The 21,977-nt window shown below is 46.6% G+C and overlaps 1 protein-coding gene across 1 annotated transcript in view; it reads left to right on the plus strand.

Annotated features, from left to right (window-relative positions):
* Nucleotides 1-21,977, plus strand: part of LOC140394025 (uncharacterized) — a 654,493-nt gene that overhangs the window by 505,380 nt on the left and 127,136 nt on the right. The window contains exons 57-63 of the mRNA XM_072480809.1: nt 4,918-5,031; nt 5,715-5,843; nt 6,636-6,797; nt 8,341-8,505; nt 11,352-11,517; nt 15,499-15,698; nt 20,934-21,026. Of these exons, the coding sequence (XP_072336910.1) occupies nt 4,918-5,031; nt 5,715-5,843; nt 6,636-6,797; nt 8,341-8,505; nt 11,352-11,517; nt 15,499-15,698; nt 20,934-21,026 (1,029 nt within the window). The remainder of the gene's footprint in view (nt 1-4,917; nt 5,032-5,714; nt 5,844-6,635; nt 6,798-8,340; nt 8,506-11,351; nt 11,518-15,498; nt 15,699-20,933; nt 21,027-21,977) is intronic.

Consider the following 21,977-nt stretch of genomic DNA (forward strand, 5'->3'; position numbering starts at 1 on the left):
GGGTGACGTTCGGGATGCTGCAGCCAGCGCGATTATGGGTCACGTTCCAAGATCGGCACCACTATTTTGAAATGCCTGATGAGGCATGGAACTTTATACAGACTGAAAAGTTGGACTCAAATTGAGGGTTTGTTGTGGGGGGATGTTTACTGTGTTTACCGCGTTTGGGAAATGTTCTTTGTGTTTGAGTGCTGGGTGGGGATGGGTGAATGGATTTGATGTGGGGGCTGTGGGAGAGTGTGGGCGTCGGTGTTGGAGGGGCAGGGCCCCACGGAAGAAGAGGGGGGGTGGAGGCCCGAGGATGGGTGGTTGGGGTAAGGCCGCAAAAAGGAGCTGCGCTAGACGGGACGGGGCCGTCTCAGGAAAGCGTGGGCTTTTTCCCACGTTAGGGAAGGATGGGGGTGGGGTCGGGGGGTAGGGCGGTGCTGGAGAGGAGTGCACACTGGCTGCCAAGGGGTGTGGGGATTCTCACACTGGGGGGTTGATGGAATGGCGGGAGAGGCCGGGGTCAGCAGGAGTCAGCTGACTTACGGGAGTGTCATGGGGGGAGCAAAATGGCTAGATGAGGATCTGGAGGGGGGAGCGGGGGAACAGGGTTGCTGCTGCATTGGCCAAAAGGGAGCTGGAAGTAGGAGAGGTAGTCGGGGCGGGGGTCCGCCGCCTGGGGGACTGGAGGGTGCGGGAGGCGCGGGCACGTGGCTGGCCTAGAAAAGGAGATTGCTAGTCGGCGGGGGGGGCGGGGGGGGGAGTAGCCCCCTGATCCGGCTGATAACTTGGAATGTGAGGGGCCTGAACGGGCCGGTCAAGAGGGCCCGGGTGTTCGTGCACTTAAAGGGACTGAAGGCAGATGTGGTTATGCTCCAGGAGACACATCTGAAGGTGGCAGATCAGGTTTGGCTGAGAAAGGGATGGGTAGGGCAGGCCTTTCATTCAGGGCTGGATGCGAAGAACAGAGGGGTTGCAATACTGGTGGGAAAGCAGGTGTCGTTCGAGGCACTGAATATTGTAGTGGATAATGGAGGTCGATATGTGATGGTGAGTGGTAGGTTGCAGGGGGTGCGGGTGGTACTGGTGAATGTATACGCCCTGAACTGGGATGATGCCGGATTTATGAAACACATGCTAGTTCGGATTCCGGATCTGGAGGTAGGAAGCTTGATAATGGAGGAGGACTTCAACACGGTGCTGGACCCAGCACTGGACCGTTCTAGGTCCAGGACGGGTAAGAGGCCGGCTGCGGCCAAGGTGCTCAGGGGGTTTATGAACCAGATAGATTTTTTCATTTTGAGTAGGGCGCTAATCCCGAAAGTGGAGGGAACGGAATATTGGGCCATAGCCATCTCGGACCACGCCCCGCATTGGGTGGAGCTGGAGTTGGGGAGGAGAGGGACCAGCGCCCACTGTGGCACCTTGATGTGGGACTGTTGGCAGATGAGGAGGTGTGCGGGCGGGTGCGGGGTACATTGAAAGATATTTGGAGGCCAACGACAATGGGGAGGCGCAGGTGGGGGTAGTCTGGGAGGCGCTGAAGGCGGTGGTCAGGGGAGAGCTAATCTCCATTAGGGCCCACAGGGAGAAGAGAGAGGGGAGGGAGAGGTTGGTGGGGGAGATTCTAAGGGTAGACAGGAGGTATGCAGAGGCCCCCGAGGAGGGGTTACTTAGGGAGCGACGGAACCTCCAGATGGAATTCTACCTGTTGACCACGGGGAAAGCAGAGGCACAGTGGAGGAAAGCGCAGGAGGCGATGTATGAGTATGGGGAGAAGGCGAGTCGGATGCTGGCACACCAGCTTCGTAAGAGGGAGGCAGCGAGGGAGATTGGTGGAGTTGGGGTTAGAGGGGGGAATACAGTGCAGAGAGCGGTGAGAATAAACAAGGTATTTAGGGACTTGTATGGGGACCTGTACAGGTCTGAGCCCCAGTGGGGGAGGAGGGGATGTGACGATTCATAGATCAGTTGAGGTTCCCGAGGGTAGAGGAGGAGGAGGTGGCTGGTTTGGGGGCGCCAATTGGGCTGGAGGAGCTGGTTAAAGGATTGGGGAGCATGCAGGCGGGAAGGCTCCGGGGCCGGATGGGTTCCCGGTTGAATTCTACAGGAAATATGTGGACCTGCTGGGCCTGTTGCTAGTGAGGACTTTTAATAAGGCGAGGGAGGGGGGGGGGACCTTGCCCCCAACAATGTCCAGGGTGCTGATTTCTTTGATCTTGAAGCGGGACAAGGATCCATTGCAATGTGGGTCGTATAGACCGATCTCGCTCCTCAATGTTGACACTAAGTTGCTGGCAAAGGTGCTGGCTACGAGAATTGAGGACTGTGTCCCGGGGTTAATTCATGAGGACCACACGAGATTTGTGAAGGGTAGGCAGCTAAACACAAATGTGCGGAGGCTCCTCAATGTGACTATGATGCCCTCGGTGGAGGAGGAAGCGGAGGTAGTGGCAGCTATGGACGCGGAGAAGGCCTTTGATCGGGTGGAGTGGGAGTATCTTTGGGAAGTGTTGCGGAGGTCTGGGTTCGGGGAGAGGTTCATCAGTTGATCAGGCTGCTATATAGAGCCCCGGTGGCGAGTGTGGCTACAAACCGGCGGAGGTCGGAGTACTTTCGGCTGTACCGAGGGACGAGGCAAGGGTGCCCCTTATCCCCCTTGTTGTTTGCACTGGCAATTGAGCCGTTGGCCATGGCACTGAGGGAGTCCAGGAAATGGAGGGGACTAGTCCGGGGGGGCGAGGAACACCGTGTGTCGTTGTATGTGGCGGATCCAGTGGAGGGGATGGCGGAGGTCATGCGGATCCTTAGGGAGTTTGGGGGACTATTCGGGGTATAAACTCAACGTCGGGAAGAGTGAGCTCTTATTGCTGCATTCAGGAGATTAGGGAAGGGGGATAGGCGAGCTACCGCTGAAGGGGGTGGAAAGGAGCTTTCGGTACCTAGGGATCCAAGTAGCTAGGAGTTTGGGGGCCCTGCACAAGCTCAATTTGATATGGTTGATGGAGCAGATGGAGGAGGATTTTAAAAGATGGGATATGCTGCCACTCTCACTAGTGGGTAGGGTGCAGTCGGTCAAAATGACCGTCCTTCCGAGGTTTCTCTTTGTGTTCCAGTGCCTTCCCATTATGATCCCCAAGGCCTTTTTCAAACGGGAGCATCATGGGATTTGTCTGGGCGAGTAAGACCTCTCGGGTGAAGAGGGTGTTTCTGGAGCGAAGCAGGGACAGGGGGGGGCTGGCGCTGCCGAATTTGTGTGGCTATTATTGGGCAGCAAATGTGGCGATGATCCGTAAGTGGGTAATGGAGGGAGAGGGGGCGGCGTGGAAGAGGCTAGAGATGGCGTCCTGTGTGGGCACGAGCTTGAGGGCGCGGGTGACGGCACCGCTGCCGCTCTCGCCGGCAAGGTACACCACAAGTCAGGTGGTGGCGGCGACGCTGAAGATCTGGGGGCAGTGGAGGCGACACAGGGGCGAGGTGGGAGCCTCGGTTGGGTCCCCGATTCGGGAGAATCATCAGTTCGTCCCGGGAAGGATGGATGGGGGGTTTCGGAGCTGGCATCGGGTAGGGATTAGAAGAATGGGGCACCTGTTCATCAATGGGACGTTTGCGAGCCTAGGGGCGCTGGAGGAGAAGTTACCTCCCGGGAAACGCTTTCAGGTACATGCAAGTGAGGGCATTTGTGAGGCGGCAGGTGAGGGAATTCCCGCTACTTCTGGCACGTGGGATTCAGGACAGGGTGATTTCGGGTGTGTGGGTTGGAGAAGACATGGTTTCGGCGATTTACCAGGAGCTGAAGGAAGAGGAGGAGGCCTCGGTGGAGGAGTTATTGGGCAAGTGGGAGGAGGAGCTTTGGGAGGAGATAGATGAGGGTCTGTGGGCTGATGCCCTGAGTAGGGTTAATTCTTCCTCCTCTTACGCCAGGCTCAGCCTAATACAGTTCAAAGTTACTCACAGAGCACATATGACAGGGGTGAGGTTGAGTAGGTTCTTTGGGGTGGAGGACAGATGTGGGAGGTGCTCGGGGAGCCCAGAAAATCACGTCCATATGCTCTGGTCGGGTTTTGGAGGGGGTTTGCGAGGACTATGTCCAAGGTGGTGAACGCCCGGGTCAAGCCGAGCTGGGGATTGGCATTATTTGGGGTATCGGACGAGCCGGGAGTGCAGGAGGCGAAAGAGGCCGGTATTCTGGCCTTTGCGTCCCTGGTAGCCCGGCGGAGGATTTTGCTACTATGGAAAGATGCGAAGCCCCCTAGTGTGGAAGCTTGGATCAATGACATGGCAGGGTTCATCAAGCTGGAAAGCATAACGTTTGCCTTGCGAGTGTCTGTGCAAGGGTTCTCCAGGCGGTGGCAACCGTTGCTAGACTATCTCGCGGAGCATTAGGAGCAGCAGCCCAAGGGCGGGGTGGGGGGGGAGGGAAAGAGGGGGGTTCTTTTGAAATGAATGAAAATCGCTTATTGTCACGAGTAGGCTTCAATGAAGTTACTGTGAAAAGCCCCTAGTCGCCACATTCCGGCGCCTGTTCGGGGAGGCTGGTACGGGAATTGACCCGTGCTGCTGGCCTGCCTTGGTCTGCTTTAAAAGCCAGCGATTTAGCCCAGTGTGCTAAACCAGCGTTTGGGTGAAGGTGGTTTTTTTTTCCCTATTTGTGTTTCTAAATGATATATGGGGGGTTATTGTATATGGGGGAATCCAATATACAATTTCTGATTGTTGTGTTCTTGTTTCTTTTTGTTGGGGGGGGGGGGGGTTGTTGAAAATTTGTTGAAAAATCTGAATAAAGATTTTTTTTTAAAAAGAAAATTAAGCACAGGTTTTGGTAATAAATATTGAATAATAACTTGGAACAGCAACTATATTTGATGTACATTGTAATCTCATATATGTTAGAACAATATGAAGTCTGAGTAACATTTGTTTAATCTCAAGGCCCATGTTGCCTGGAATGGAGGCCAACCCATTGATCTTAAATTTACATTGGAATGCAAATTAGAAAGTAATTTGACAGCGTGGGACACATGTGTGGACTTTTCCTCAGGCCAGGTATGCCCCATCCACAATTATATTAATGGCTTGTATAATAGTTAACAGAAACAGGACTCTCTTTTTCTCTTTCGCATTTCCCATGTTAGGGAAGTGAGCTGTATTTCCAAAAATGTGCCGCACTGCAGCAGTTAACCAACAATATTTCTATCGCTATTCAAGATTTTTAAAATCACATTTCTTAAAGCCACATCCAACTAAGAAAATAATTTTTTTAAAGGAACAACAAAAGAAATAATACAAATCAAATTGGAAGAGAAAGACATTAGAGGGGGGTGGGAGGAAGTATACAAAGACTTAATAACAGGTAACTGCAATGCCAGAAACACAGGACAATGAAAACATCTTCTGTACTGTAATGAAAATCGTATTGTATATTTTGTCCACTTGAGACTACCATATGCATATGTACCAGCAGAGGGAGTCTAATGGAGAGTATAATGATAAAGAAGGCCCCGTGTTTAACAGCAGGTGCCATTCTAATTCTGAATGTCTCTGGTTCTGTCCTAAGAACGTCACATCTTCCTGTTCATTTCCTCATTAATCTGGTGAACAAAACGGTAGAATGATGGTGAATAGTAACTAAAGTAATGAGGTGGGAACATTGTACAATAATAGTTGGGTTTTATGACAGTAACAGAGGTAATTCCGTGCATGGCTGAAGCATTGTTGTGTTTATCCAGCTGCAGCCTTTGCTTCTGATACAGTCTCTGCACGTCTGTGGATCGAGCAGATATACTCCAAAGTCTTTTACTGAGAGTGTGGAACTGCACTGGGATGACAAGATGATCAACCAAAGCTTTGAATATCAGGTAAAGATAAGGATTTCAAAAAGCTAATCTGTTAACCTGTTGTAAAAGTGTAATGCAGTGTCAGTATTCCTCATGTAAATTAAGCCCTCTACTTTACAACTTGAGCTTAATTTTACATCACAGTTATACACATCAAGCATTTTGCATTGAAAGTTGCCATTAAAAATATAATTCTGCCAACGAATGGAAAATATCCAGGCTTTCAGGATTGGAATAACATTAATAATGTAATAAGGAGTGATTTCATGGCATCACATGATTATTTATAGGTCTATAGCTTTTTGAAGTGAGTTCCATCTCAGGAAGTCGCGTTAAATAGACGATAGCACGCAAATAGTCCATATTAAGCATGAAGTAAATGGAAAGGGACATCAGGTGGAGTCTAAACTGGGCAAGCAGTACACTAACAGCCACCACAAATTTCACCCTCATTAAACTTGTCGTGATTATTTTAATATTCTATAATTTCCTCATTTATGTCTTAAAACATTTATGTTTTATGTAGTCACCACAGTAATATATTAATGGCTGACTTGGCTTTACAGCCAAGCAGTTTTGGAGTCAGCCGCCAATGATATTTGTCATACGTAGCTGCGGCTTTGGTTATTTTGTGACCCGTTTCATGGGCACCTCCTCTTGTATCTCAAAGATAAGGCAGGAATGTGCAATGCTCCAGATCTAATCTGTACTTTACTCCGCAGCAATCCCTCAGAAAGAAACTGCAAGAGGATATTTTATAGATAAATCGTAATGGAACACTGCCCTTTCTCATTTGTTTTCCACTTTCTACAGAATAACAGACCGACGAGACCAGATAATGTCAGGATTGCTGCCACTTTCACAAATGTTATCCAGTCATCTTGTGGGAGGCAGGACATTCTTGGAAGTATCCAGACAGATTACCATGGCCAGCTCAACCATTACCTCAAAGTGGCCTTCTGTAACATGTCAAATGTAGGAATTATTTTGTATTATTTTAGCTATCAACTGGCCGGGATTCTCCGTTATGATTCCGTCCTGCTACCGCTGCCAGCGAGGACGGAGCATTTTGGGGTGTCGTTCCCTGGCGGCGGGATTCTCTACCCCCATCCCTTGTCAATGGGATTTCCCATTGAAGCCGTCCCACCTACAATCTGAAACGTTAGGACATCGATTGGTCATTTTAAAATTTAAATTGTGGGATCAATCTGAAAAACTGAGAACCAAGAGCAAGGGCCGGTGTGTTACCAAAGAGGTTTTTCAGCTGGTTAAGCTATGACTAACAGAAACCACCGTCATCTCTGGTTCAATCTGCAACCTGAGCTGAGTTAACAGGGTGGATTTTATGAGGGGAACGGTTAGTTGGCCCCCATCCCCAACAACATCATGACAACCAGAAACCTTACACCCCGAGCAATAATACACTTGGAGCAGCCTTAATTGGTTCGGATAGCAACTTCCACCACCCGATCTCAATCCTGTCCCCCTCGCCCCCAACTGCTGACTCCATCTGGCAGGACATCCCACCCTAGAGAGCTGCTGGCCAATCTGATCGATCAGTAGCTGTCCAGTCACTGCAGTGGGGACCAAATGGTGCCGCTGCTGGTACTCCAGTATGTCCAAGGATGATCATCGCTGGAGCTCCAGAATGCAGTAAATGGGGTGGGTTCATGGGGCCCAGACTGGGAGGCTGCACATGAGTGGGCAGAAAGGGTGTGGGCATAAAGGTCAGGGTGGTGCCTTGCACAGGAGTGGCGCTTGCTGCCAGCAGTTCCCTCCATTGGGTACAAGGTGTCTCCGAAGTCGAGGTTAGCCCATCAATCTACAGGCCTGCCGTCAGAGTTTACCTGGTGGTTTGCCTCCATGCCCCATCACTGTTTTAATGTCACTGGTGGTGGAATGATGCCCCTAGATGACCCATAAGAGCCTCAGTTGGCCTATGGGTGTGAAGGCCATTATCGACTCTTCCTACCCTACATTTAATTGATAGGTGTTGAAGAGTTAAACAGGCTCACCATCCCCAGCCTACCTGCCCAATTATATGGCCCTCCCTCCGTTGTCCAGTCCACACCTTGGGGGGAGCATTAAGTTGCAATCAGAAGTAAGACTTCTGTCCCGCAGGATAAAATCATGCTGGAAATTCCTCATCCAGGGGCAAGGAACCACACTGGCAACCAGCAGACTGATTGCGATTTAATCCTGACCAGGCTCCAGGAAATGTCCAGGACAGGATTGCCAGCAGCTATCCAGCAGTGGACTGTGTCACCAAGGGAAAGGGCAGTACTGGGATTGGCTCATATCGCTACTGGTCAAATGGTCACTCTACAGGCTCAGCTTTGACCCAGCGAATGGGGTGTTAGAGTCCAGCACCCTTCGTCCCTCCAAAATGGATTCGATGTTGGCAAAAATTCTGAAGAGGAGATGAGAAAGGAGAATTTGACAGAAAGAATGGGGCAAAAACGTAAAGGAAATACTTGTGAGGTAACATTGTAATGAAAAGCTTCAACTGTGTTTACAGTCTGTCAAACTGACAGGAAAACATCAACGAAATATAGGAGAAGTTGTCCTGTCAACTCAAACCCGAGTCAGTCTTTCCAGTGATGAGAAACATGACATGGTGATGGGAATGTCGCTGAGGAATGGTGGACAGGCTGACATGAAGAACTATTCTCTTGATCTGGAGGTAATTGAGTTCACTTTGTGGAAGGAAATGCTATATTTGACATTTGCCTAGTGTTGGGCTCAAGGGGCAGAATGGACTATACCTGCTCTTAAGTCAAATGTTTATATGCCAGCTATTGAACTATTTTATCACTGAATTATTAGAACAAAGAACAAAGAAAATTACAGCACAGGAACAGGCTCTTCGGCCCTCCCAGCCTGCGCCGTTCAAGATCCTTTATCTAAACCTGTCTTCTATTTTCCAAGCATCTACTTCCCTCTGTTCCCCACCCGTTCATATATCTGTCTAGATGCATCTTAAATGAAGCTATCGTGCCCGCCTCTACCACCTCCGCTGGCAAAGAGTTCCAGGCACCCACCACCCCCTGTGTAAAAAACTTTCCACGCACATCTCCCTTAAACTTTCCCCCTCTCACCTTGAAATCGTGACTCCTTAGAATTGACACCCCCACTCTTGGAAAAAGCTTGTTGCTATCCACCCTGTCCATACCTCTCATAATTTTGTAGACCTCAATCAGGTCCCCCCTCAACCTCCGTCTTTCCAACGAAAACAATCCTAACCTACTCAACCTTTCTTCATAGCTAGCACCCTCCATACCAGGCAACATCCTGGTGAACCTCCTCTGCACCCTCTCTAAAGGATCCACATCCTTCTGGTAATGTGGCGACCAGAGCTGTACGCGGTATTCCAAATGTGGCCTAACCAAAGACCTATACAACTGTAACATGACCTGCCGACTCTTGTACTCAGTACCCCGACCGATGAAGGCAAGCATGCTGTATACCTTCTTGGCCACTCTATCGACCTGCGTTGTTACCTTCAGGGTACAATGGACCTGACCTCCCAGATCTCTCTGTACATCAATTTTCCCCAGGGCTCTTCCATTGACCGTATAGTCCGCTCTTGAATTAGATCTTCCAAAATGCATCACTTCGCATTTGCCTGGATTGAACTCCATCTGCCATTTCTCTGCCCAACTCCAATCTATCTATATTTTGCTGTATTCTCTGACAGTCCTCCTCGCTATCTGCAACTCCACCAATCTTAGTATCATCTGCAAACTTGCTAATCAGACCACCTATACCTTCGTCCAGATCATTTATGTATATCACAAACAACAGTGGTCCGAGCATGGATCCCTGTGGAACACCATTAGTCACCTTTCTCCATTTTGAGACACTCCCGTCCACCACTACTCTCTGTCTCCTGTTGCCCAGCCAGTTCTTTATCCATCAAGCTAGTCCACCCTGAACCCCATACGACTTCACTTTTTCCATCAACCTGCCATGGGAAACCTTATCAAACGCCTTACTGAAGTCCATGTATATGACATGTACAGCCCTTCCCTCATCAATTAACTTTGTCACTTCCTCAAAGAATTCTATTAGGTTTGTAAGACATGGCCTTCCCTGCACAAAACCATGCTGCCTATCACTGATAAGTCTATTTTCTTCCAAATGTGAATAGATCCTATCCCTCAGTATCTTCACCAACAGTTTGCCTACCAGTGACGTCAAGCTCACAGGTCTATAATTCCCTGGATTATCCCTGCTACCCTTCTTAAACAAAGGGACAACATTAGCAATTCTCCAGTCCTCCGGGACCTCACCCGTGCTCAAGGATGCTGCAAAGATATCTGTTAAGGCCCCAGCTATTTCTCGCTTCCCTCAGTAACCTGGGATAGATCCCATCCAGACCTGGGGACTTGTCCACCTTAATGCCTTTTAGAATACCCAAAACTTCCCCCTTCCTTATGCCGACTTGACCTAGAGTATTTAAACAGCCATCCCTAGCCTCAACATCCGTCATGTCCCTCTCCTTGGTGAATATCGATGCAAAGTACTCATTAAGAATCTCACCCATTTTCTCTGACTCCACGCATAAATTCCCTCTTTTGTCTTTGAGTGGGCCAATCCTTTCTCTAGTTACCCTCTTGCTTCTTATATACGAATAAAGGGCTTTGGGATTTTCCTTAACCCTGTTAGCCAAAGATACGTTTTGACTCCTTTTAGCCCTCTTTATTGCGTGTTTGAGATTTGTCCTACTTTCCCAATATTCCTCCAAAGCTTCATCAGTTTTAAGTCGCCTAGATCTTATGTATGCTTCCTTTTTCATCTTAGCTAGTCTCACAATTCCACCCGTCATCCATGGTTCCCTAATCTTGCCATTTCTATCCTTCATTTTCACAGGGACATGTCTGTCCTGCACTCTAATCAACCTTTCCTTAAAAGACTCCCACATTTCAAATGTGGATTTACCCTTAAACAGCTGCTCCCAATCCACATTCCCTAGCTCCTGCTGAATTTTGTTATACTTGGCCTTTCCCCAATTTAGCACTCTTCCTTTAGGACCACTCTCGTCTTTGTCCATGAGTATTCTAAAACTTATGGAATTGTGATTGCTATTCCCAAAGTAATCACCGACTGAAACTTCAACAACCTGGCCAGGATCATTCCCCAATACCAGGTCCAGTATGGCCTCTTCCCGAATTGGACTATTTACATACTGCTCTAAAAAACTCTGCTGGATGCTCCTTACAACTTCTGCTCCATCTACGCCTCCAACACTACATGAGTCGCATTCAATGTTGGGGAAGTTAAAATCTCCCATCACGACCATGTTTGACTGTCCAATCTGGCAATTTAATTTTTTTCTAAATTCATCCATGCTTAAAGTAACGTAACATTTTCCAGGTCCATGCTCGATGTGGCATCAAATTAAAATCTGATTGTACACTGAACCGTTCAATTTTTAAAATTTTACCCTGTCATAATTTTGAGTGCCCTTTTGATTCCCAGATTAAAATACAAAAACTGGAAACGTTGATTTTTTTGCTTTGTTCACAGTGGAAGGCTTCTGAAGCCAGTCATCTCGGCCTCCTGGGAACATACACTGCCTCTGCCCTCAGGAGAACAATTGTACTCGAGGGAAATTTTGATCACAGAGAGAAAGTTAAACTCGCCAGCACACACGAGAAGGGATGTCAGCAGTACTACACTGGATACACTAATGGTACAAAATTCTTACCGGATTCGATGGGGTAGATAGTGGAAGGATGCTATCCCTGGCTGGAAGATAGGGCGGGTGTTTCTAGAGCCAGGGGACGCAGTGGGCTGGATTCTCTGGCAGAATGTTTCTCAGTAGCCGCCGCTCGCTGGCGGCAGGATTCTCTACTCCTGCCGCTTGTCAGTAGGATTTTCCATTGAAGCCACCGTACCATGGGCCATGGGGGGGGACACACCAGGAACAGAGAATCCCAATGGCTAGAAATGTTTGGCCTGTATCAGAGTAAGGAGCAGGTCATTTAGGACTGGGATGAGGAGGAAATTCTCCACTCAGAGGATGGGGAATCTTTGGAATTCTCTACCGCACATGGCTGTGGAGATCAGTTATTGAGTATGGTCAAGACTGAGATCGACATTTTTAGATATTAAAGGAATTAATCAAGGGATGCAGTGATAGTGCAGGAAAATGGCATTGGGATAGAAGATCAATGAAATGAAATGAAAATGAAAATCACTTATTGTCACAAGTAGGCTTCAAATAAAGTTACTGTGAAAAGCCCCTAGTCGCCATATTCCGGCACCTGTTCAGGGAGGCTGGTACAGGAATTGAACCTGAGCTGCTGGCCTGCTTTGGTCTGCTTTAAAAGACAGCTATTTATCCGTGTGCTAAACCAGCCCCTAATCTATAATAATAAAATAGCTTATTGTCACAAGTAGGCTTCAATGAAGTTACTGTGAAAAGCCCCTCGTCGCCACATTCCAGCGCCTGTTCGGGGAGGCCGGTACGGGAATTGAACCCGCGCTGCTGGCATTGTTCTGCATTACAAGCTAGTTGTTTAGCTCACTGTGCTAAACCAGCCTCTAATTGAATGGCAGAGCAGGCTCAAGGGGCCGAATGGCCTACTCCTGCTCCTATTTTCTGTGTTTCAAATGGTAAGGGTTACTAATGGATAGATCTGAACAATAGTTAATTTTGCTGTTTGATAAAGTGTTATAAGATAGCTGCAACTCATTGGCTTGAAGGAGACCAAATGTCGAATGTGCATTTATATATTGTGGCATGGTGCAGAGATTGGGAATAGCTCTAGATCCATAAGAACAAAGGTCCATGAGAAATAGGAGCAGGAATAGGCCACTTAACCCATCATGCCTGCTGTGATATTCAGTGAGATCATAGCTGATCTGATTGCGGCCCTAACTTCACTTTCCCAACTTGGCAGAATGCACTTTCTGATGCCAATTGGTCATTTATCATGCCTAAAACAGCAACAGGGTTTGGGATTGATAATTTAAAAGTTAAGTGAGCCGATTATTTGCATTCAGTTTTGGCTGAGACTGAGGACTGGATTCTCCGCCGCTGGTGGCAAAGTTCCCGATGCAGCGGAAAATCCAGCATTGCCAAAAGAGCGCCACCCCCGTGCTCTGGTCCCCTGCTGGCGGCGGTATTGAGACAGGCACCAATACCCCCCTCCCCGCCAGCAGGAGAATGCAAATGAGTCAAATTGACCCATATTTGCATCCTATTAACAGGCTGGACACCAGATTGTACAAGCCCGCCTGAATCTCTGGTCGTCTGGGTGGGATTCACCTGGGCGGGGATTGGTGCAGGTATTTCCCAGCGTGGTCCTGACACGGTGGACCTTGCAGTGGGCCAAGGGGGTAACTCTTTAAGAGAGTTGTCTTCAGAGTCCATCAGCGGGCCAACCTCACCCTCACAATGCAAGACCAGTCCACCCAGACGCCACCACCAGAGACACCCCCATGAGAGAGACCCACACCAGAAACTCCCATTACAAAGACCCGAAGCCCGCGATAAGAGAGGAGCCCCACCGGACATTCCCCCATCAGAGAGACTCCCATCAGAAACTCACATGAGAGTGACCCCCATCAGAGGCCCCTCCATTACAGAGATCCCTGCCTTGAAGCAAGAGAGCAGTCTAGACAGCGTCAGTGAAAAAATAATTGCTTTAGGTATGGTGGGGTTACGGGAATAGGGTGGAGGTGTGGACTTGGGTAGGGTGTTCTTTCCAACGGCTGGTGCAGAATCGATGGGCCAATTGACATCCTTCTGCACAGCAAATTCTATTATAAAAATCACTTTCTATTTAAAGCTCACCTGTGCCCCATACCTGCTGGCTCAGGAAGAGAAAGCAGCACCTGTAATTCCTAGAAAGCAAAGACCACATCAGTTGGGTTCAAACACCCTCAGGTCTTTGATCTGCAAGGCTTTCATTCACATCATTGGCAAATTGGTTTCACTAGGCTGCGAGTGACTGCTTGCATACATCCAGTTGTCTGGATTGTTTAACTTCATTTCCCTTCATCCTTGAGTGAATCTCAAGTACCCAGCTGTGAAACTATCCTAAATGGTTATAAATATCTAGCTGTGGTTGACAGCTTTTGACCACATAAATCGCAGTTAAGTGCTCTCACTTCCTTTCACTGTTAACAGCCTCTAGCTTCACAGCTGGAGGCTATTTCAAACGATGAATTAGCCTTGTTAGTTGTGAGAGTTCTTCACAGCTGCAGATTGTGTTTGCTGCTGCTTAGCTGCAAATGCCTGGAAGTTACTGTAGCTGAGAGTTTGTTTGCTGTTTGCCTTTTCTGCTTGCCTGCTGCCTCTTCCGCTTAAACTTGCTGCTTGTTGGATGAAGAGAAGGAGGAAAGAAGGCCTTTCGGTCTCTTTTACCTGGAGTACGGCGAGGGGCAGATTTTGGCGGGCTGAGAATATAGGAGGACTTGCTCAAGCAGTCTGGGCGTTTTTAATGGCCTATTTTGTGCGTTGACTGTGTGTTCAGTTCTGGACTTGTGGGTCATCTGTTAATGCCCCCGTGTTCCTGTGACACGGTCATCAGACACGGTGGTGATGGAAGATCTGATGCTGATACTACAGGAGAGGAGGGATGACAGTCCGACTTGACTGTGCAGCCTTGAGTCTGCATCGGGACACTTTAATGGACTGCCGGTGACTTTTTATGTTCAGTAGCCATCTGCTGCTCCCGTTACGGATTGCTGGTGTTCCTTGTTTTCCTTTTCTGCATTTGGCCTGTTTGTGGGGAAGGGGAGGAATTGTACGATGGATACCATGTAACTGCGGTTTATTTTTTTCACCGCTTGCAGCCTCTCCTACCTCTTATGGCCTGGGGGTCGTTGGAACGAGGCGTTGTCAGTGCTGGAGAAGGGGAGGTGGTTTTCACTTTCTCTCCCTCCTCTGCTGTGCTCCATGTCGGTGCCACCGCCTAGTGGTTGGCTCACCAAGCGCCTTTCCACAGATGCAGGTTCGATGTGGGGGGTGGGGGTGTAAGTTGTTTTTGTACCGTTGGCATGTGTTGCTTTTTTTTGCCTGACAGCTGTGTGCTTGTCTGCTGCGATCCCTCTCACTTCTATGGCCCGGTCCCTAGGAAAATGACAAGTCCTGGAGAAGGGGTGAGATGTTCTCTCTCCTTCCTCTGCCATGTTGGCATGGCAGGAGTTAAAATCCCATGATTCCCAGGGAGGGAGTTTAAATTTAATTCATTCCTAAATATTGAATAAAATTCCCGTTGAAAATCATCATGAAACTACCAGATTGTTATTAAAAATGCATCTGGTTCACGAACATCCTTCAGGGAAGGAAATCTGCCAACATTCCTTGGCCTGTCCTACATGTGACTCCAGACCTACAGCAAGGTTATTGGCCTTTAACTGCCTTCGGAAATGGCCTGCAAACCATTCAGTTGTATCAAACTGCAACAGAAAGGGTGAATAAGAAGTCCGGGTGTACCTACACCTCACAGACCGCACAAATTTAAATGAGGTAAATTAGAAGATGGACAATAGACATTGAGCCTGCCAGTGACACTCACATCCCAGAAAATGAATAATTTGAAAAAAAAGCTCCTGCATTTTGTTTCACAATTTTCCAATCACCTTGTTGCTCCACTGTCCTTGACATCTTTCCATTTCTTGCAACAGTTATTATTAAATATTATTTGCTTGTCTGTCAAAGGTGAATCGGACGAGGAGGGAGTGGGACTGGCTTTTTGCTCCAATGGACGAGGTACTGCAAAAGCAGAACTGTATCACACGCTGAACCAGATGAGGAAAGGCGAGCTTGGACATATCGCAGTCACTATTGTTAACAGGAGTATGTACAGTGCGCTAAGGGTAACAGCAAACGGCTGTGGGCACCTCATTACCAGAACCGAGGTAATTTTGGCTAGATGTCGACTATAGATGCATAAATGTGAATAGATTCCAATCTTTAGCTCTCACAAAGGAGCTTTACCAGAATGATGCCACGGGATTGGTTTTATGAAGACACGGCAAGCCCACACTGAGTTGTAACAAAAGAAACAAAGGTTAATTTAAAGGTTGAAGATACACTGCTCCTGATTGTACCCAATGAGGTCTGAGACAGCCAGTCCCGAACTGTCTGACTTTATATTCAATATTAATTTCATTTCCCCCTTAGCGGGGAAGCACATATTCCGCAAGGGACATGGGGAATATATCGTTCCCACACCGTAAGTCCTGTGTGGGCAGCACGGTAGCACAGTGGTTAGCACAGTTGCTTCACAGCACCAACAAACCGGGTTCAATTCCCGCCTTGGGTCACTGTCTGTGCGGAGTCTGCACGTTCTCCCCGTGTCTGCGTAGGTTTCCCCTTGGTGCTCCGGTTTCCTCTTACAAGTCCCGAAAGACGTACTTGTCAGGTGCTTTGGACATCCTTAATTCTCCCTCTGTGGACCCGAACAGGCGCCGGACGATGGCAACTGGAGGATTTTCACAGTAACCTCTTTGCAGTGTTAATGTAAGCCTACTTGTGACACTAATAAAGATTGTTATTATGACAATTAGGAAGTTTAGTCATGTAGATGCTAGCATTGTTCTCCTTAGAGCAGAGAAGGTTAGGAGAAGATCCAATGGAGGAATTCAAAATAGTGAAGGGTTTTTCATTAAGCAGGTAGAGAGAATCTATTTCCCCTGGCAAGTGGTCACAGATTTAAAATAATTGACAAAAAACCTACAGAAGATATGAGGAATATCTTCACACAGAGGTGGCTTGTTGAGATTTGAAATGTATTACCGGAAATGGTTGTTGGAATCAGATTCCATAGGAAAATATTTTAAAAGGCAATTTGGACATGTCCTTGAAGTGGGACAAGTTTACATGACTTGGTGGGTGATGGGGGAAGGGGGGAGAGTTAGCGGGGGTTGGGGGGGGAGAGGGGTAGTTGTCAGGGAATAGGGGGTGGGGGGGGGAGGGAGGGGGAGTTGTCGGGGAATGGGGGAGGGGGGAGGAGTTGGCAGGGAGTAGGGAAGCTGAGGTCTAGCCAGAGCTAGCACAGCTCTGATGAGCTGAATAGCCTCTTTCTGTGCTGTTATATGGTTCTATGTAAGTGACTAACGGTTGGTATGTTATAATGAGCTATGTTAATATATTGTTACAGCTGTATAGCTGCCAGCTATATCGGTTTAGTTCAGGTGGTTGATAATGACCTAGCTAAAGATTGAGGATTCACACCCTCACTATGATTTGAACACCTAATGTGGACTGACATTGCAGTGTAATACTAAGAAAATGTTGCATTGTTGGAAATTGTCTGGACACCTCCGGAGACCTGTAAAAATGGCAGACCCAACACCGATGTCGAAGTCCAGTCCCCATTTCTGGCAGATCTTTTTTTTTTGCTGCTCGGGGAAAGGGGGCAGAGTGTCAGTCACACCGACAGGAAACCAAAACTCAGCGAGCTATCTAAAATTATTGCTGCATTCAAACAGGACCCATTTTGTCTATTGCCAGAACCTTAGCATGCAGTGTGGGAGGCACACATTTATGGGGAGGCATTAATGCTCTTGAAGGGTGGATAAGGTCTGCTTAAGTCTACAATGATTTAGCCATTCAAAACTGAAAAAAATAGACTTCAGCATTCAGTTGGAGTAAAGAAAATACAACTGCTGTAGTGCATTAATTGACAGGCCATCTGGCATAGCTTAGAACAAACCATTAGCTATCTGTTCCTATAGTTTCATTGTTGACATTTCCAAAGAGTTGTTATTACAGCTGAGCCCATTATGCTTGTTTGACTATATTTCAAAAGCTCCAAAACCTCTAAACTCAGCCCCCAATAATATCAAATTTTCAAGGTTTTAAGAGGCTATTAAAGGATTATTTGTCTTTAATACAGTTAATGAATAAAAGTTTGTGTGTTTTTACAACAGATTGGCCACTTGAGGGATTAAACATTTTTGAATGGCTTTCATGAGAGAGGGCTCACTTAGGTTGTTCGAGGTTTTTTTACATCACATGGCTTTTGAGGTCTGCCCGTATTGGTTACTGGATCAGTGGCTATCGAGGTGGTATAGGGGTATGAAGGGGCCAAGAGGTGGTATCAGGGAATAAGGGGGAATGGAAATGGCATTGGGTGTATGAGGGGATATGGAGGTGACATTGGGGTAAGAGGTGGCTTGGAGGTCACATGGAAGGATCAGGACAAGGGGACATAATGATGGGTGGGGAGAGGGAGGGTCAGAAGACCTGCCAGCCTGTTATACAGCTAGTCCAGAGTCTCAGGCAAGCCTTCTAACCTGGCTGCCTTGGCACTCGTCTGCTTCTGTGGTCACCTCTGATCGGCTTCCAGGGTCACTGGGCCTAACGTGATCCCTCTTCCGCCTCCCTCGAGCAAAAATCGTGCATGCAGAGGTTGTTTCCATGGAGACAGTTCTATAGAATCGGGAAATTTCCCGGATGGAGCTACCTGCCTCGATAATGGAAATCCAGCCCCTACTTCAATAACCAACTCTTGCAGTGCGCCCAGAGTCTCACAACCTGTTTGATTTCTTTGTATTTGCACTTTCTAGGTTTTTCAATTCATTTTTACGGGATGTGGGTTCACTGGCTAGGCCAGAATTTGTTACCCATCCCAAATTGCCCTTGAGAAGGTGGTGGTGAGCTGCCTTCTTGAACAGCTGCAGTCCATGTGGTGTAGGTACACCCATGTGGCATTAGGAGAGGTTTGATGCAACTGAGAGTCTTGCTAGGCCATTTCAGAGGGCATTTAAGCGTCAACCACATTGCTGTGGATCTGAAGTGTAGGCCAGACCAGATGAGGACTGCAGATTTCCTTCTCTAAAGGATATTAGTGAACTAGCTTGTTTTTGTTTTTACGACAAACAATAATGGTCAATAGACTATTAATTACAGATATTTATTGGATTCAATTTCATCATCTGCCATGGTGGGATTCGGAACCGTGTCCCCAGAGTATTATCCTGTGTCTCTGAATCACTAGTCCAGTGACAATACCACTACGCCACCACCTGCCCTGCACTCCAAACTCAACATTCTTTGGCACCCTAAACTCTATTCAGTACGTAAAATGTAATAGTTATTTATATTCATCATTGCATTTTGACTTTTATATTCTACACTCCTTGCCACCTAAGCTGCTGCTTCTGAAACTGAATTGCCAAACCATTTGCTTTGACAAAGAGTCATCCAGACTCAAAACGTTAGCTCTGTTCTCTCTCCACAGATGGAGTCAGACCTGCTCAGATTGTCCAGCATTTTCCCTTTTTGTACCAAACACATCTGCTTTTCACCCAGCCTCCCCTCATGTGAGGGATAATTATTACCATTTGTTTACCAAAACATACCAATTCACACTTAGTGACATTGAGTTCCATGGGCCACCATCTTATCAATATGCCTCCACTGCTTCTTGTGTCCCTCACGTAACAAGAACATTTGAATATCTGTCATTGTTTGAGCTGCAATGGTGAGGTTTGACAGCTGGGAAAAACTATAGATGCTTGTTAAGGGTTTACATAGAAGCAGAAAGTCAGGTTAATTTGTAATGATTAACTGTATCTGAATTGATCCAGTCATCTTAGAATAACTGTTAGGATCCTGGACCAGACCCCAAATTTGTTAGGATATCGGACAAGGCACTTTTTTTATTATTTATAAAACTGTGAGGAAAGGATACTTCACCCCAGGAGTGATGACTCTGGCCAACAGGTATCTTTTTTGTTAAAACAAACTTTATTTTAAACACAGAATTAACTACATTAACATCCTAGCAAATAGCTTTACAATTAGCATAGAATAGAATCTCTACAATGCAGAAGGAGGCTATTCGACCCATTGGGTCTGCACTGATCCTCTGAAAGAGCACCCTACTTCGGCCCACTTCCCTGCCCCATCCCCGTAACCCCACTCAACCTTTGGACACTAAGAGGCAATTTAGCGTGGCCAATCCACCTAACCTGCAGATCTTTGGACCATGCGAGAAAACCGGAGCACCCGGAGGGAACCACGTAGATTCAAAGAAAATGTACAAACTCCACACAGACATTCATCCAAGGTCGGAATCTAACTTGGGTCCCTGGCATTGCGAGGCAGCATTGCTAACCACTGTGCCAACGTCCCATCCTTATCAGTTAAACAGTTCTTAAACACACAGTGGAAACTTAAACTAATGTCATATACTTTCATTGTAAATATTCCAACCAAGCAACCCCAATACAGTTCAAATGCCACTTATAAATAAAGTTAAAAGAACAAGTTTACTTGTTTATCCTTGTAGTGACATTTTGGAGAGGGAACCTTTCAAGAGCAAGTTGAAAATCATTCTGTCTTGACAGAGCTCCTGCTCAATCTGATAACATTTGTAAAAACTGCAGTTCTACTTAAAATCCTATAGCAGACTGCAAAATTACAGAAAGACCTGGCTCCTCCCATTAATTACATCATCGGTATCCCACCATGATGTTCCATCACCTCTTAGCTAGGACTAAATACAATTCCTCATAAATTATCTATTCTCCAGGGATACCCCAGAATCATAACAATGTTGAATTAGGCCCTCTATAGGTAAACAAGAAAATGGTTGGAATCAATCATGATCTCACCTTTTACAGTCTGTTACCTGCAGCTTCAGCAGACAGTCTGGATATCTTAACCTAGGTTCTTTAATAATATCACTGTAACAAATATGTACCTTAACCCAGGCTATTAAATATATCAGTGCATATAAAATACAATATATGTACCAATTTCTTACATTCATTACACAGCACATTCAGGAAAAGACTTCAGTGTAATTTGGCAGTTAGTATTCAAAGTATTTCATCATTGGCTATTGTACAGACAGTTATTTTTCCAGTTACCCAACAAGGGAACATTGTTTGGAGCCAACAAGCATCTTGCAATACCGAAGGGTTTTAAAACAAAAAATAAGGTGCTGATTTTAATTGAGATTAAATATGATATTTATTATGATATTCTTTGCTGCAGTACTTTCCGATTCTCCCTCCGAATTTTGCGCAGATGATGAGAATGTGAGGGACTTGATAGTTGTTGAGAAGTCCCCTATTCAATGTGCTTTAAATCTAATTCCTTCAAGCCAATTGTGGTTTTTTTTTTAAATTTGTTTTCAGGCCAAACTTTCAGAAATTGTTTTGCAGTTCAAGAATCGGTTGCTGAAAAAGTTGAAAGATTTTGATCTACGTGTTTGGCAATTGAGGAAAAATGTAAGTACTGCACACAGTTGTAGAATTTTCAGTTTTCTTTTATTTGAATTAAGAAAAATTCTGATCAAGGACTTTCGGGGCAAGGGTAGACTATTTGGAGCTTTGAGCCTGTTCCGAGTAACATTCAAGAAGTGTCCTAACTCCATATACCGGCTTTTGCTTCTATATCCCTGAATACGTTTGATTCATTTTCGTTATCCAATCTCAATATTAACATTGGCAGATGGAGTTTAATTTGGATAAATGTGAGGTGATGCATTTTGGTAGATCAAATCAGGGCAGGACCTACTCAGTTAATGGTAGGGAGTTGGGGAGAGTTACAGAACAAAGAGATCTAGGGGTACAAGTTCATAGTTCCTTGAAGGTGGAGTCGCAGGTGGACAGGGTGGTGAAGAAGGCATGCAGCATGCTAGGTTTTATTGGTCAGAATATTGAATACAGGAGTTGGGACGTCTTGTTGAAGTTGTACAAGACATTATTATGACCACACATGGAATACTGTGTTCAGTTCTGGTTACCTATTATAGCAAGGATATTGTTATACTAGAAAGAGTGCTGAAGAGATTCATGAGGATGCTACCAGGACCTGATGCTCTGAGCTATCAGGAGAGGCTGGATAGGCTGGGACATTTTTCCCTGGAGCGTAGTAGGCTTAGGGGTGATCTTCTAGAGGTCTATACAATAATGAGGGGCATAGATAAGGTAGATAGTCAACATTGTTTCCCAAAGGTAGAGGAGTCTAGAACTAGAGGGCATAGATTTAAGGTGAAAGGGGAGAGATACAAAAGAGACCAGAGGGGAAATTTCTTCACACAGAGGGTGGTGAGCATCTGGAATGAGCTGCCAAAGGCAGTGGTAAAGGTGGGTACAATGTTTTCCTTTATAAAACAGTGAGGCAGTTACATGGACAGGGTGGCCATAGCGGGATATGGGCCAAATGGGTAAGTGGGA

This window comes from Scyliorhinus torazame, chromosome 17 (assembly GCF_047496885.1).
Source record: "Scyliorhinus torazame isolate Kashiwa2021f chromosome 17, sScyTor2.1, whole genome shotgun sequence".
Lineage (NCBI taxonomy): Eukaryota > Metazoa > Chordata > Chondrichthyes > Carcharhiniformes > Scyliorhinidae > Scyliorhinus > Scyliorhinus torazame.